The 17,512-nt window shown below is 26.7% G+C and overlaps 1 protein-coding gene across 1 annotated transcript; it reads right to left on the reverse strand.

Annotated features, from left to right (window-relative positions):
- Positions 1-1,342: 1,342 nt before the first annotated feature.
- On the reverse strand, positions 1,343-17,047 carry LOC126899750 (kelch-like protein 17). The gene is made up of 12 exons (XM_050674914.1): positions 16,708-17,047; positions 6,522-6,652; positions 6,337-6,433; positions 6,142-6,263; positions 5,101-5,215; positions 4,773-4,879; positions 3,703-3,819; positions 3,404-3,617; positions 3,191-3,335; positions 2,750-3,006; positions 2,423-2,678; positions 1,343-2,362 (listed from the first exon to the last, which is right to left on the reverse strand). Exons 1-12 carry the CDS (start codon positions 16,757-16,759, stop codon positions 2,086-2,088), a joined length of 1,890 nt encoding a protein of 629 aa, XP_050530871.1. The 5' UTR covers positions 16,760-17,047; the 3' UTR covers positions 1,343-2,085.
- Positions 17,048-17,512: the final 465 nt, after the last annotated feature.

Consider the following 17,512-nt stretch of genomic DNA (forward strand, 5'->3'; position numbering starts at 1 on the left):
TCTATGCGTTAAACACAAGTTTTGACTGAAGATTGGCAGCAATTGTAAAATATTGAAATTTTAGTTCATAATGTGAAGATCATAAGTGGTTAATTATTTTGTTGTTTTAATAGTATGGATTAAGTAAGACTAAATTTTTTTTCATTATGCATAAAGCCTAAACCAGTTTTTCTAAGCGCAAAAGCTACTTTGTCAATTTGCACTATATATGTACGACTTTCTAAAGATATAATGTAAATATTTGCATTACAAGGGACATATATTGACAAGTTCTATATAAAACAGATATAGTAATTCTTAAAGATAAGGTTGTCAGATAGTTGTAAGAAATAATCATATGACGTTAGCTATTTTCTCAATAAATTGCAACGAAAAAACTAGCACCTTAATAGTGGCTGTATTTTGTAACACGGTTTAAAGCACAAGCAAAATTTTAAATGTTATTATTGGTCAAAAATTATTTTAAAAAATCTTCAAAATAATGTAAAATAACCTTCAAACAATTTAGATTTAACTATTTATTTTTATAAACTCTTTTCTTTTTACTTATTTATATTTAAAGACAAAAACTAAAATAATTACAATTACGATAAATAATTCTGGAACCTGATTATGATTTAAAAGTTAATATATAACAATAATTAATTTTTGAGAAAAAATAGTGTCCTCTTTTTTTTTTTCTCGCCTTTATCTCAACTACTTGGGGTGGACCATCCTTATCCTAAACTTCCACATAGCACGATCTCCCACATCATCTACTCATACATCAGCTGCCCTCTTATCGCATTCAATAACATCCATTCATCTCTTTTGGTTTTCTTTTACTTCTTTTTCCTTTAACTTATATTTCCATAATATTTTTTACAGCTTGCGATTTCTCCCTCCTCATAAAATGACCAATCATCGAAGTCCATTTTCTCTGATTAAAATAACTTAGATAACTTCACTAACATATCTTATAGTATAATTTTAAATTAATAAAATGATTTAAATGAAAAAAAAAATCTGAAGTGTGAAAATTAACAATGTTTGTTTTCTATTTAATCACAATTGTTTGATGTTTCTCTATGTTCAGAGAACGTTGAAACCTATAAATTAATTTAAAATTTTTCGTTAATTACATTAACTATTCAAGTATCATTTCCCCTTTTTCATAATATTTTTAAAATACTTTTAACTTTTATTACTTAATTGGATTCATCATTGACGTTTAATGAGATTACGTTTAAGTACAATTTTCGTTATTTCAATTGGGTAACTTTTAACAACAAATTATACACTTAAGTATTTCATTTATGCATCATATATTTAAATCAGATGAAACACAAGCATAAACAACACATGTTATAAGTATTATAACTAAAGTTGTATAGTTAAGTACACACAATCACAGAAAACAATTATAACTAAATTATAAAATTAATAAATGATTAAAATAAACAATTGAGCTAATAAAAAACAATTTGCATAAGTTCTGAAACGAAGAAAATCAACTGAAAATAAAAGTTTAACATGATAAACATTAGGAACCAATATAAAAATGTATGCTAAATACAATATAATAAATATTAATGTATAATCACTTAGTAAAATATTATACAACGATGTAAAACTGAATAATTTAAAATGGTCATTGAAAACCTTTAGGGAATATGTGTACACTTTACATTGTTTTAAGCTTATATCTTAACTTCATTACTTTAGAATTTATAAAATGAGAATTTTGGACCCATATTATTGAATAATAATTTTGTCTTATATTTTGAAGTTAATTGATTAATTTACGACGTGATGTAATATTATTGTCAATCGTATCCTGTTTTACATTTAAAAAAGCTCCTGTTTGAAGGCATGTATTTATTCAATTATAAATAAATAATATATCATTGTCAAACTGCGTTAAATTTTTTTATATTGTATTTTGTTCGCGAAAACTACTTAATGATAAACAACGTACAAAAAAAAAAATAGTGTTTTAATTATACAAAAATTTAGATAGATAGTATGATTAAATTATCAATTTGGCAATGAATGAGAACTTTCGGAATTAATAGACCGCCAATCAATGGGGGTCGACCATGGCAATCATACAGACGTAGCGGTTGATTTAAGGGGAGAATGAGTTACTGATGAGGTCCCCAAATTGCACTGAACTATAGGTGCAGCACTCAATTTATTTTCCATGTTAAAACAGTATAGTAATGCAGCACCAACTGAACTGCGCCTGGTTGGCATTGGTGTTGACATTGTCCAACGGTTTGTTCGTGGATCGTAACGTTCTGTGGAGTGTAAACTTGAATTGCTGTCGTTTCCTCCTAACACTAACAGTCCACCGTCCAGCTCAACCACGTCATGTGTAGCTCTATGTAATTCAAATTTTTGAATATAAGGCATAAGTATATTATTATAGAATTAATTTTACCTTCGGCATTGCATAGTGGCTATAGGCTCCCATGCATTTCTTCTTATATTGAATCGTTCGCCGCTAGACATACACATGGTGCCATCATTCCCACCAACACAATACAACATATCATCTAACGTGGCTACTGCACAACTACTACGTCTACTGCTCATTGACGGTACACTCATCCATTTACCCATCCTTGGATCATATCTTTCAACGCTTGATTGATAATTGGTTGAGTCAAATCCACCCAATGCGTACAAACAATTATCTAAATACAACAAAATGATAATTACCATCATCAAAGGTTTGTACGGTTTTTATGTAGGTTATAGAACTAACCGACGACTGAAACTCGACAATATCTTCTACGAGTCGTCATACTTGGACATGAAGTCCAAACTCCTGTAAGTGGATCATATCGCTCAACACTGCTTAAACAAGATGCTCCATCGAAACCACCACAAACATATAAAAGACCGTGGTTAGCACTAATTCCTAAACAACTTCTTTTGGTTCCTAGGGACGTAACGGATGACCACTTGTTGTAGTTAGGATCGTAACATTCTGCTGATGACAAGTCAACAATACCATCATACCTAATTAATTGTAAAAATCGATTAATTATTGACATTAGGAAAAACTAGAAACATGTAATTTTGTCTATTGACAAAACTTGTACTTTAGTTTTTATTGTAATTATAAATTAAAAAGTCACGATTATTTTATAATTATAACTTTGTATACAGTTAAATATATTTTAACATAATTTTTTCAAATTACCCTCCTATAGCATATATCAATTTTCCTAGTGAAACTATACCCGCACGACTTCTACATTTAGACATTGGCGCAATGGGAAGCCATCGGTCATGTCTCGGGTTGTAACATTCACCCGCACTGTGTATGGTAAACAAACTACCGCCTCCTGTAATTTAAGTTATATATTAAGTGAATGTATTAAAAGTAATACATTCATCTAAAGAATGTACCTACCAATTGCAAATATATATGGCATTAAACCATCTGGACTCCTTTGTTCGGTTTGTTTGCTAGCAAAATCAGACCTTTGATCGGGTAATAAGTGATATTTCATGGCACCTAATAATAAATCTTTGCAACTGGGTTCACTACGCACTAAAGGTTCAGTTTCAACTACGTTAAGCAAAAACATTTTGGACATTTGAGCTAATCGCACATGTCCCAATAGCTGAAATATACATGGTAAAAATAAATTATAATATAAGATTTTATAAATATAATTTATTTTAATTTCATAAAAGTTTTAAAATTACTCTAGCAATGTATTGAGATCGTTCATTTGGATCATGTTTTATCCAATCCATAATGGCCACAAATACTTGTTCTTCTGACACTACGTTCAATTTGTCATTTGATATTAAATCTTCTACCTAAATGCAAAATAATGTGATACTTTTTTAATTAATATTTATTATCTTATTTGTTGATTGTTATCATATATTATAAGTTAGAATATTTTAGCGCAATACAATAAGTGTTTCTTTAAAATTATTTACAAATGTAGCAAATTAAGGAGTTTTATGTATGCAACTCAACCATTATAATTATGAATGATGTTTCGTGATTCTCGAGCTTAAATAAAAAGTTTTAAGTATTCAGTTTTCAATAATTTTTTGGTAAACAATTATGTCACTTAAAATCAACATAATGTAAAAATTAAAAACACAAAAATTTATACTCAACATTTCCAAGATTATATAAATTAGTATTCTATATCAACAGATTATAAAGCTTATATAAAATCATAACTATATATATAAAAAACAACATTAAAGACTTTATTTAACTTATTTCAATGGGGAGAAATATGTATTAAAGTTTTCTTTCACATATCAAAACCTCAAGTCAATCGATAAAGGCCATTGAAAAAAAATCAACTAGATGAAAACATACGACAATATTTCATTAATTTTTTATACATTTCATTATTATTTGATAAAGACAATTATAAAATAAAAGTTTTATCATGTTAACATGATTTTAATCAAGAAAAATGGAAAACATCGTAAAGCCATAATTTAAACACGGCATTTGAAAAAAGAAACTGACAGGAAAAATTCTCATTAATTTCCCAACCCGTAGTACTACACTAACCATTACGCTATTGTGTGTATACACTTTACAATATCACCCTAAATATAATGTACAATTTCCCCGTAAAAGGGATTGCCCTATCTCTCTTAGCAGTCAGAGGCCCTAACACTATAATTTTTCGAATATCGTTGAAATGGCTTTGACCTCTTAAGTATTGGAACCAGACAGGATTTATACTACTTTCTCGTTTAACTAAGTTAGAACAAAAGGTCAGCGTTATATTGATTACCTCGGAAAATGATAAAAACAAAAATTCTTCAGTTTTCACAACTTCTTCAAAATTTTGGAGGGCGTACCGATGTGATCTTGATCTTAATTCATTGCATGAATGTGTTTCTATAAAAAAAAAAAAACATATTTAATTAACAATTCTAAAGAAATGATCGTAACTAAGTCCATATTTTGAATTTTTCTGATTGTAAAATATATTAATAGAACACATTTTTTCTATGTAAAATTCCCATAAAACTTCAGTGTGGATTTTATAGTCAATTAGATCAGAAATCATAAAAAAATTTTATGCAGAAATTATTGTTATATAAAATTTGTTTAATTACCAGCAAACTGTCTAATACCCAAACAATTCGTAGGGTGCAACTGTTTCATTAAAAATGTACAACATGCATCTCGAACAGAGTTGATTTGGAGTAAAGATGACGCCGGTAATAGAACCTGCGAATAAAAATGTCAACAATTTTAAGTTTAAACAATAATACGTGTGGTATATTTTTACTAAGGAAACATTACCACCTTATACAATGTCAACTTAAAGAAATTTGGACCTAAACTGTATACAAAGAGACGTTTATCATGTTAAAGTTCATATACAAATGCCATGTTGATGTCTTTAGTTAATAACCCAAGTAAGGTCATTGAAAAGACTTTTTCTTTAGACGAAAATGTTTTAAATAAAATTAAGTTAATCTCATTACATTAAAATCACGACTTCATAAAAATAGATGGCAAATTCAAAACATATTGCATGTTTGATATAAATAACAATTAAAATAATGATAGACTTGCAAGTGGATATAGAAAACACCGATGTATTAGATTGTTATTTAGGGTTGCTCAATATTATAGGAGTTTGAAAAATAATGTTTTCTTAGGCAAAAAAATGGGTCACAAAAAGCTAAAAAGGTATACAATTTAAAACTAATGTGATTAGTATTAAAAGACTTCCGGAAACCAAAATGTATTTGTTATTACATCAATATAGTTGTTATTTATTAGTAGTTTTATTAGATTGACTTAAACATAAAAATCTATTAGTCTTTCTATTTATAGCTAAGCAATAACATTATTTTTTATTTTACTACTTTTGTTGGAATATATTTCCAATTATGTCCGCTATCGTAGATTTTATGTATTTTTGGTGTCTAAAAAGTATCGGATTTCCAATAATAAACTAAATTGAACAAACAATGACCCATAAAAAGATTATTTTATTTCGAAATGTTTTGTTCTATATGATCTAATTAAAAAATAAATATGTTTAATTTGCGATATATCACTTTTGAACAAATAATTAATGTGTGTCTTAAAATATTAAATCGGTGTTATGCAAATTCAGAAGTATAAGTTTTTAGTCATCGCACCTGCACGTTTTCATCAGTGATGTGTACTTGACCGGTGTATGAGTATTCCACTAAAAGCTGTAGAGCGCTCAAATCAACATCGTGCAATACAACTTCGGATTGTAATTTCTCTGCCATGTCATCTGTTTGTAAATCAAAGAAAATATTGTTTTAATTGGCAAAACTACTAAAATGCTAAACAAATAAATAGCTTACCGTTAAACATTGCATAGAAATAAGGACTACACGAAGCCAAAACCAAGCGGTGAGCTTTAGTGACACTAGATCCGATCCGAAGAGAAACATCACATAACTTAAACAAAGATTGTATTTTTAGAAATACAATTATTGTGGCAATGTATAGTGAAACATTTAATTCAACCAGTAACATTCATGTATACCTGAATATTGATGCGCATTTTATTGATCACAGAAAATGATGAGATGGGATGTTCCGGATCATGGTGCAAGTAACACGACACGGGTTCTGGTGATGAGCAAGTAGGGGTCTCTTCAATAGCTTCCTCTAATTCTAAAATTTACAAAATAACTAAATTAAGATGCGTTCAAATGAAGCGTTAACATTCTGTGTAAATATTTTATGTAATGCAGATTATTCGAAACAAGCATTGTACTTTTAGTGGTCATAAACTGTTTCCAGTAAAAATTATTACTATCCTTTCTTTGTATATATCAAAGTTTTAAAAGTTGCCAGACGGCGGCTGGCAACGGCATGGCGCCACAGGGGATCCGTCTGTAATTTCAGTGCACACGAGGTCGACTATTACTATTCAGGATAAGCGTCTAAATTTTCTTGTAATATTTGGTAACAGACATCACTTTAAGGATAACAGTCTTGTGCAACACAATTTTGTGAAATATTTACAAAATTTAGGCACACACAGTGACGTAAATAGGAGAACGCAAAGAATGCGTCTGTATCTAAATCTAAGAAGCCTTTTTTTACTTTCCAAAGTACTCATATATATTTGTTTTTACATATCAACTGGATTGGAAAGCGGCATTTTATGTTTCTTGCGTTGTGGCCAAATTTGTAGCTGCCTAAACATTTCAATTAATTCTTGATCGATTAAATAATTACGTCACTTTCAATGTAATATAACTAATAACTCCACATAAAATTATCATGGACATTATTAGTATTTTTATCTCCTTATATCAATGTTTCCAAAAAATAAATACATTTTTTATTCATTAAAAAATGATTACTTTTAATTAACTAAAAATAAGTTCTAATAAATAAAGAATAAAATAGAATTCATAATGATATGTAATCTCCAATAAAATTGTCTAATTATCATTGAATAAACACTTTAAATTTCAGGAAAAATGTATGATGTTAAATATTTACTACTTTCATTCTATTTTATCCATTTTACATGTATGACCTTTGAATATTGTAAAATTTTATTTTAGTATTATAATTTAAATCCAGAGAATATTTTTGTAATACTTTTTACCATGAGTATCATTCAAAATATTTATTTTACTTAATGGTTCATATTTTCATGAAATGTTGTATTTTTTACACAGATCCAAACATCTTTTATTCTAAAAAGACGTTCTAGCATCCTTATATTTAATGATTTTAAATTTTATTGTAAGTTGATAAATAGATAATACTTTAAAAAGATACAAACAATTGTTTTAGTCTTAATAGCTCAAAACATTTTAGAAATAAAATTAAAATATGTAACATAAATTAGTTAATATTTTAGTAAAAAGTTTTGAACAATTTAATATTAAGAGAAAATTAAACTGATGTTTGATTAAACGAATCAAACATCAATCATCTAGAATACATTGTCTACAAACGAATTACTCTTATTAAGGTATAAAAAAATCCTATTGGATCACAATTATAATTACATTGATAAATTATTGTGATAAACAAATTTGTGTATACATTAAACATGTGGTTATACATAAAATAAAGGAGCTGACAAATTCTGAGACAAAATTGGACTAGTACCAATAGGAAGAGTGATATCTTATATATTATTCTATGTAATTATGCTTTACATCGCGCAGTATTGTTGTAAGATGTTTTTGTTGAGTAATTAATTACATCATAAGTTTTGTTCTTCGTTAGTCGTTATCGTTATTCACATACACAAGAAGAAATTATTATTTATTTTTATTTTCTATAAAGACAACCTTCAACACTAGTAGGTTACGATTTACAACAAAAAAATGGTTATTTTAGTAACATAACAAAGACACAAAGGAAATATTATTAATTTTTAATTAATTATCAGTTAACGTGTGTACTCATAATGATTCTAATGATGTACTATAATGAAGTGAGCAACAATTTTTATAAATAGCATCACCAAACCCACCCAACCCGATTAACGGTGTAGGAACAACAGATTCATTAAAGCTTGTAGAATTTCAAAAACTCAGAAATTCATAAGCACATATGTTTTTTTTAATTTCACATTATTTCTATATAAACAAAACTTATAGGGAAAATAAAACATATTCTATTTTTAATGGAGCGTTATTTAATAGCTTTTATTCGTCATGTTTAGTCTAAATCTTTATCTTATGAGAAATTACAAGAAATTGCGAATTTTGGCTTTAAACCTAGTCAGTATCCAGAAAATTAAATAATGTTACTATATACTAATTCCGTTAAATTTTTAAAGCAAAATAACTCTAACCATACAGAAAGTTTTGATTATTTATTTTTGTGGTATTGTGGAAATAAAGTATACATAGAGCTTTTCTCCGAAATAAATATTGATTTTAGGCCCACGCACAGAATCCGCTAGTCGTGCTATCCGTTTTGGCCAATTTACAGAATATAACCTTTGATGGTTTTCTCAATAAATTATCACATAATGGAAACTTTAGATATTATAAATTTCAGTTAAAATTTTTAACATTGAGTTTATTTATTTAGCCAATTAAGGTACTTTTAGTATTTGTACCCTTAATTATAATCAATGAATATGTTTATTTCAAACACTTGAATGTACAATTTTATTAAGAGATACGAGGCGAAGTCTTCATTATTTTAGTTTAATATTATAAAAATAGTTATTTACTCGTTTAGACTAGAAAGTTTTATAGTTGACATTTTTTCGTAATTAAGAACAATCAAAAATAATTTTTTAACATAATATATTTTTAACTATTTCAAACCTTTAAATTATAGATCAATTAATTAATATAATATTATTAACTAAAAATTCTTTTAACTTTTAATAATAAACAATAAAAAAATTATTATTTAACAATCATTAGAAATCTGATTGTTTCATAACAAGTACATAATACACAATTTAATGAATATATCTCTTTAAGAATAATGAAAATTAGATATCATTCTAGTGCAATACATTTTTTACTACTATATGAAAACAAATTTTAATTTAAAATACTATTTTAGTATCACTAGAAGAATGTAAATTATTGTTAAAATAATTGTAGCTCCAAAATTTTAAACTAAAATTCAAATTGAAAGTAAAATTAAAGATAAAAAATTACCATGTTGGGGTCCGGTATAGTAGACTTCAGTTTGGATTGAAATTTGACAGAGATTAACATCACTAGCATAGAATACTTGGATACAATTATTTATAAAAAAAGACTAGAAAAATTTTTTTTTTTTGATTTTTAGGGAAATTTTACAAGTTTACCTTTGGCCGCCTTTAACTTTAAGAACAAAAGTTATTAGGGTGTTTTTCTTTTTAATGTCATAGAATAAACTTAAATTTTAATTACGATTAAAGAACACAGATGTTCCGGAGCATAATCAAAATTCGATGTGTTGCTAAATTTGACAAAAATAATTTTTTCGTAAAAAGAAATTAACATGATTAATTTTGCTAAACAGCATTGAATTTTAAAATTTAGCGACATTTTCCATATTTTTAAATCATACGCAATAAGATGAAATAAAAAGCTTCACGTATTAGTTTTCAAGGCTGGATAAATTAATGATTATTAATAATAAGTTAGATATAAAAACTTCAAGATTTCACTCGTCATGAAGTACCAGCACTGGCTGGCCTCTTCTATCAAGCATTCTGTCTCTATATATTTTATATATTTGCTTAACATAAACATCATTCGTGCTTATTGTAATTAAATTTATTACAGATTGTACGATTCCAAATAAAAAAATATTTATATATATATATATATAAAATTAACAAGTTAAAGTTAATCTGTTTAAAATAAATTATGTTAAAATTCAAGTTGGCGATACCTCATTAATATTGAGCAAGAGAGGAATGATGTTAACGTAAAATCCAGATATCTCCGTTAAGCTAAGAAGTATAATTTAAATTAACTTATTAACTCGATTACGACCAGCCTTGTTAGTGTACAGAAAAACTAAAGAACTTTGGTTAATAATTACAGACTTCATGTATGTAAATTTCCTAATTTAAAGTTTTCAGTATCAAATATTGATTTAATGATATCACACTCCGAAAAGTACACAATGTATAATTCTGAGATCAATTAATATTTTTATTTGTACATCGTACACAATTCATCTGTCATATTGTTGATAACCGAAAAACTTTGGAGTTTGAGAGAACACGGCCGACTACCTGTCAAAACTTCCAAGGGCGCTACGCATGCGGGTGATAATGGTAGTTGTAGTACAAAAGGGAAGTTCTCAGCTGTAGCTGTTTCAACTTACAGTGTCAACGCCCTGATGCATAGAGCTGGTTATACGCTACAAACGAGGGTGTAGTAGTGTTAATGCCCTCTAAAGTCGTCTAATATAATTACGGTTACATTAACATACACGGAGACTATTAAATATTTATCATTTAGAAACAATTTAATTAATATAAAGTGTAGTCTCCGAAACAACGCAAACATATCAAGTAACTCGGTTGATTGATTGCTTCAAATTGTCACTTTTCACGCTCAGTATATGAAATATAAATATTTATTTCAATGAAAAATTACGGTTACATTTATTTTATAGGAATAATATATATATTCGATAAAAATAGGTTCAACGTATGTCAATTGTCAACAGAAGAATTCACAGTGTTAGGTCATTGCCAAGGACGGCCACAACACCTACACCGTTTATAACAAATTATCAATGTCATTTTGTTAGTTTTGTAAACTATACCAATTTACAATTACTCGACAACTTTTTTTATATTTTCGGGTGACTAACCTCGATACCATAAATAATTAAACCGTATACATTATAATACGCCTATAGCTAAAAAACATAGGCATTCAAACATGTTAGACAAATCGTGTGTATAATTGCTCACTAGTTCCTCTTTTAATGAATATTTAGCCTTTTTTACTCATCACGCCATCTTAATTTAAATCTTTCCTCGTGCAGTCAAATCAATTGCATGCACTTTCTCGTACGAATAAATCAATTTAAAAATAATTTAACAAAACTATCTATTTAAGCATGACAAAGGTTTCTTCGAGCTACTCCACAGATGGCATTGTTGCGTTTTAAATATTTTTATGTAAAATACAACCAAATTTTAAATGTATGTCATTTTTTAAAACATTACTATCCTTGTCGCATATATAAATAGCTCGAGACATATGCCTTACTTTTATTTTCTTCTACAAGCAATTTTTTACTGTATGCATGTAAAATGTATACGGATACTAACAAGTATTAAATCGAATAAACACATTGAAATGTATAATTGCAGTTCTTTAAAACATATATTATAAGCGGTATAGTCAGATGTTCCACATAAATCACTGTGTAATTAGTTAAAATGTTATATTCATGTCATCCTTATGTATTGAAAACTAAAAATACATTTTAAAATTATCAAAAAAAGTTCAACATCCAAAACTACATGGTTATAAATTGGTTTTCGTCGATTTGGCATTAGAAATCAATAAACTTAACTCTAATAGTAAACTATAATAACTCTATAAATTGAAGCACAAAACACATCAGACTTATAACTTTTTTAATTAAAACTTTTACCAAAATATAAAATTTCATTTGATTTCAATTGCCTATAAATGTAAAACTAAGTCTATATAATTATTGAACACTAAGAATTCACAATTGACGAGATTGGTGTAACAACCGGATAAGTTCAACTTTTTCAGAATATAATTTATTTTTAATTTTGAATAAACATGATTTTTCTGTTTTATAAATTTCTATTATTTGTGGAGATATTTATTTTAGAAAAAACATATTAACATTGTTTTTAATGAATAATTTTTTATAAAATTGCTTTCTTGAAAAATTAAAAAAAAAAAAAATGAACTTATCTGGTTATTGCACCTAGCATTTCAATTATTTTTTAAACAAGATTGACTTTTTTCAGTTAATGAAGTATTTTAATAAATTAAATTGTTATTTTATTCTGATAGAAATGACTAAATTGCATATACTCTATGCATTATGTATTTTTCTAGTGACCATAATAGTCGTAACATACGATAAAATATTCTCGGTAATATTAATTAATATAATATTTGCATGCTTATAAAACATAAATAACAAAAAATTAAAAAATGTATATGCATTCGATTGAAGGTAAAAAGTTGTATATATATAATGTTGAACATTATACCGTACAATGTTTGCTAAAGATAATAACGATAAATTAAACAATTTTATCATATTTTATTTCGTTAGGTAAGTAAAATTATTCTGTATTATAATTACGAGTGTTATTTGACAAAATAAAGTCAGTCAACGCAAATAACAAAATAAAATCTGTTTAATGAATATAAATTGTGTATATATTTTAGACTATCTAATAAAAAAATTGATTACATGATAAATGACTTTAAACAATAGCAAGAGCTTTTATTTGATCATATTATTTATGTAGTGATTAAAATTTCGAATTAGACTAATTTAATATAAGATTGTAAGTTTAGATACACAACGTTTTTTAATAAATATCATGTCTTGAAAATTTCGTTAATCAATGAAGCATAAATAATAAATAATTTGTCGACGTTTCACATTTTGTAAACATTTTTCTTCTGTTGAGGAGAATCAAATGAATTTCGCGTACTAAGTACATGCATTCATTGAATGAATAGGAGTTTTAGAAAGAAAATCATCCGATGATTTTTCTCTTGCTAATTGTGTTTTCACTCGTTACACGCCGCCATGTCCATTCAAAATTCAGCCGTAAAAATTTGGCATGGTCTACATTTCTGATCTTCATGATTCGTCATGGCCGCTTTTACCAAATAAAAAAAAATCATTTGCGTTGTGTATACAAAAAAACTACAGAATTTTAATCATTAAATCTGTCACAGTAAATACTAATAAACGATTTCTACAAGTATACCTGTTGTATGAACTGAATTTAATCAGAACAACTAGCCACCATTTACAAAAAAAAATTCAAAAAGTCAAAAACCGAACCAAGTACCTGAATATAAATGAAGTCAGAAAAATCACCTAAATAACTCGGCCTACATTTACCTAACAATAAATACTCTGACAAAAATCTAACTATTACTTTAAATTTCCTAAACCATATAACCTTATGCTTTAGAGGCCTTTTATTTTGTATAATACTTTAATAATTTCTTGACGACAATAATTCAATTATTGAATTTTCTAAAATATAGCGTGTAATATGATATAAAAGTATTTTTTTTTTGTAATTACTTTTACAAGTTTAATATTTTTTATAACATGGTTTTTCTGAATACAAAAACAAGTAAAATGACATGATAATCAATTATTTTTCTTTCGAGATTAAAATGTTAAATAAATTAACTACGAAATTCAAATAAAAAATAAGTTTATCTGAAATATACATTGGAGTATTTTTTAGCAAAGGTATAATTAACGGTGTATATTGTAGACATTATTACGTGATAAAGCATTAAAGTTTGAAGTTCAGAGAAAAATGATTCTCAACTATTGACTTTTTCTCGGATAAAGCAAAATAATAACATCGCATTAAAAAAATGTATGCCTATAAATACGCGTCTGTTTTACAAATGTTTACAAGCAAAGATTTGGTTAGTAAACAAGACCATTTCTAATTGTTAAAAATAATTCCATTAGACAGTCACATTAATAAATATAACTTAATGAAACAATTATGGACATCAAATAGTTACAGTCCACGAATCTAATTAATTGACCGTGCACACATTAGGTGATTGCATATCAATCAACAAAATTGCGCAGGACTGTTATTTGAAATGATACTGTAAAAGCGCTTAATCTGTGTTATATTTATATCCGGTTTTTGTTTAAAAACAAAGTAACAATGAACGATCTATGTTATATGGCTTGCACAATAAACTGGTATTGGTACTTTTTAGATGAGTGCATTTCAATGGTATATGCACGTGCATAAATACAACAAGAGAAAAAATAAAATATGAGATTGGCAAACTGCAAAACTAAGATAAAACTCGTACACGATACTCATGACGGGTATTTTTTGCAAAACGAATTTATTTTGTTTATTAAAAAGTCATCGATAAAAGTTTAATAAAAACCTCGTTTTTATGGTTATTTATAAAAAAAATATACCGAGAGATAGAATAACTAATTAAGTGATTTAAAATCAGTAACACAAAAGGTATTTTCTGTATCGTTGTCGAATAAATACATTTAATATACACTAACCTTTACAAATAGTATATATTGTAAATACAATTTTATTGATTCAATTTTTTAATAGAACAATGAAATAAAAGAAATTATTAAATTAAAAGGAATGATGCGATTGAAAAAAATATTTGAACGAATTATTTTAGGTAATAAAAAATTAATTTAAGGTAAAATATCCATGAAAATACTATTGTCAATTAACTAAACATTTTCTTTTAGAAATTTCATCTTGAAAAATTCATTAATATATCATAACATTTTTTAAACAACTTAAAAGTCTATAAAGAATCAAAAGTTACAAAAATATTTTTTTATAAGAGCTAAGCTAATAAAATATCAACCTTTGTGTTAAAATCGTAATTTTTAATTAATAGTATAGACATTAAATTCAAATCAATAATGGCCACCAAATTTAATTTACGTTTCTAAAATGCTATCAACAAGTATGTTGTAATTACTTCTTTTAGTAAAATTGATTTAATATCAATGATAAGTTTCACTTACAAAAAAATGTAATGCTTAAGAATTATTTGAAATTACAAATAAATGAAACTCCAATGGAAATTAGTTGTTATTCTATTCCTAAAATTGTATTTTTAATGATATCCATTAATTTATTTGATTTAAAACACTTTAAAAATGAATGAGTAATATATCCTAGTAAAATGTGAATTTAGTAAATTATAGCTTTATGTTTAATTATATTAATTGCGAAAAATTCCAAAAAACGATACAGAAAATTAATAATTGTCTTATGCCTTGTTATTCTTAAAGAAAAGAGTTGAATGTAATCATATCAAATGTTTAACACGTCAAGTCTTAATATTAGTTAAATATTATTTTTGTTTTATATAAAAAGTTGAGTTTATTTTAATTTTAATAAATTAACTAATATTCTATAAAAATTGGTTAAATTTTTTAATTATAAATATCAGAAGAAAAGTTATTAATGTAATTTGAGTGGTAAATTTTTATTTACTTGACTGTTATAACGTGACTTAATATAACATAATATACGTGGGATGTTATTTAGTGTTTTATTATTCTGAGAAAAAATGTTATATTTTATTAGAATTAATGAAGAAAAATAACTCGATATTGTTAAAACACCAAAAAATTATTTTTAAAACACAAGATTTACGAAGTAAATTTTATAATGAATAGTTATGAATAGTTTAATATAAAATGTATTGGTTATAATTATTTAACTTCTAATTATAAGCAATGATAGTAAATTTTTGTGAGTATAATAACTTGATACTACGACAACTAAAATAAAAAATATATTTAATTTTTCTTATTCTATAATAACATGTTTTATAATGTATATAACATTAAATCGAATAATTATGATTACAAATTGAATTGAAACTAAAGAAAACATAAAAATTTATAGTACATGGTAACTAAGTTACACATTTGTACAACAACAAAATCAAGTATCAATTGTCAAAACATTGTCTTGCAGGCGCATGAACTTTAAATTTCATTAATGTAACAAAATAATACTTAGCGTTCAAAAGCCAAATATATTTCATAAGTGGTTAAGATTATATTAAAACAATTCCACATTTCATCAAATTCTACATGACTAGTCTTAGAATGAATTATAAAAATATAAACAAAGCCTGGCATACCAGTCCTAAATAAATGCACTTATTTTTTTTTATTAAATAATGAATTAATCAGCTTTTATACGTAAGTGTTATTAGTTTATCACTTATATTTTTTGGTTCATCACATGTTCTTATTAACGTCAAAAACGTATACTGATGATAAAAATATGTGAAGAACGATAGCCCTTTAGTCCTTCTTGGCTTCGTCACTGATTCATATATTTATTTAAAATTGATCAAATCATAATATATTCATCTAATTTTTTCTAAATATATAAAAGTGTAAACATTGAAGTTATAGTCAATAAACCGTTTGTTTATATGTAACTGTCAAAAATATCAAAATATGGTACTTAAATATAATTAAGTACTTACTTGGGCCAGAGGATGAAGATGAAGACCATGTGCCCGATGTAGTTGACGACATTTTGACTAGGAATTGATAGTAATAAAAGACAGTTATGCACAAAAAATGTAAAAAAAAATATACCGACTATCAAAATCAGATATGTACTTGGCGGAAATGATCTGTGTGGTAAAAATAAATATTCGATTCCTAAAGGGATGTAAAATACGAGAAAACACTAATAGGAAACCCTTCAGCGCGTTCGGCAACGAAGCTGAAGAGGCAACACGGACCGGTAGCCCAGGCGACCACGCGCTTACAACAGGCTGCAAGGCAGACGCTGCGCCGTCCCTTGACCCCGCGATTGGAGTGTTCGATTGAACTGCGCCGACGACGGCAGCGGCCGACAACAACCGACTCAAAGTCAGTGCTAACTACGTTGCTACAAATATTTTATCTTAGAATCGTGCGAATTTTCCGTACATACTCAATTTTTTTCTTTACACATGTTAGTTGATGTTCAACGTTTATTTTAACACAAACCTGATAAGTAAATGGTTATGTATTAGTCAAATATAATACCTAACATTTTGAAAAACATAGAGATAGTCATTGAACTTGACAGATTTAGGTTGTTCACGTTCTTTTTGGTTCTTAATAATAATAATTATATTTATTACGCTTAAAGTCCAAATGGCTGCATTTAAATTATACACAAATAAAAATTACATTATACAAGTAATAATAATAAAATTTAAAACAAATATTTCTCAAATGACTGACCACAACAATGTACCCCAAAAATGCGCAATAATGTTTACACCTCCAAAAATA

Source organism: Daktulosphaira vitifoliae, unplaced genomic scaffold (assembly GCF_025091365.1).
Source record: "Daktulosphaira vitifoliae isolate Bord-2020 unplaced genomic scaffold, ASM2509136v1 Scaffold_1, whole genome shotgun sequence".
Classification (NCBI taxonomy): Eukaryota; Metazoa; Arthropoda; class Insecta; order Hemiptera; family Phylloxeridae; genus Daktulosphaira; species Daktulosphaira vitifoliae.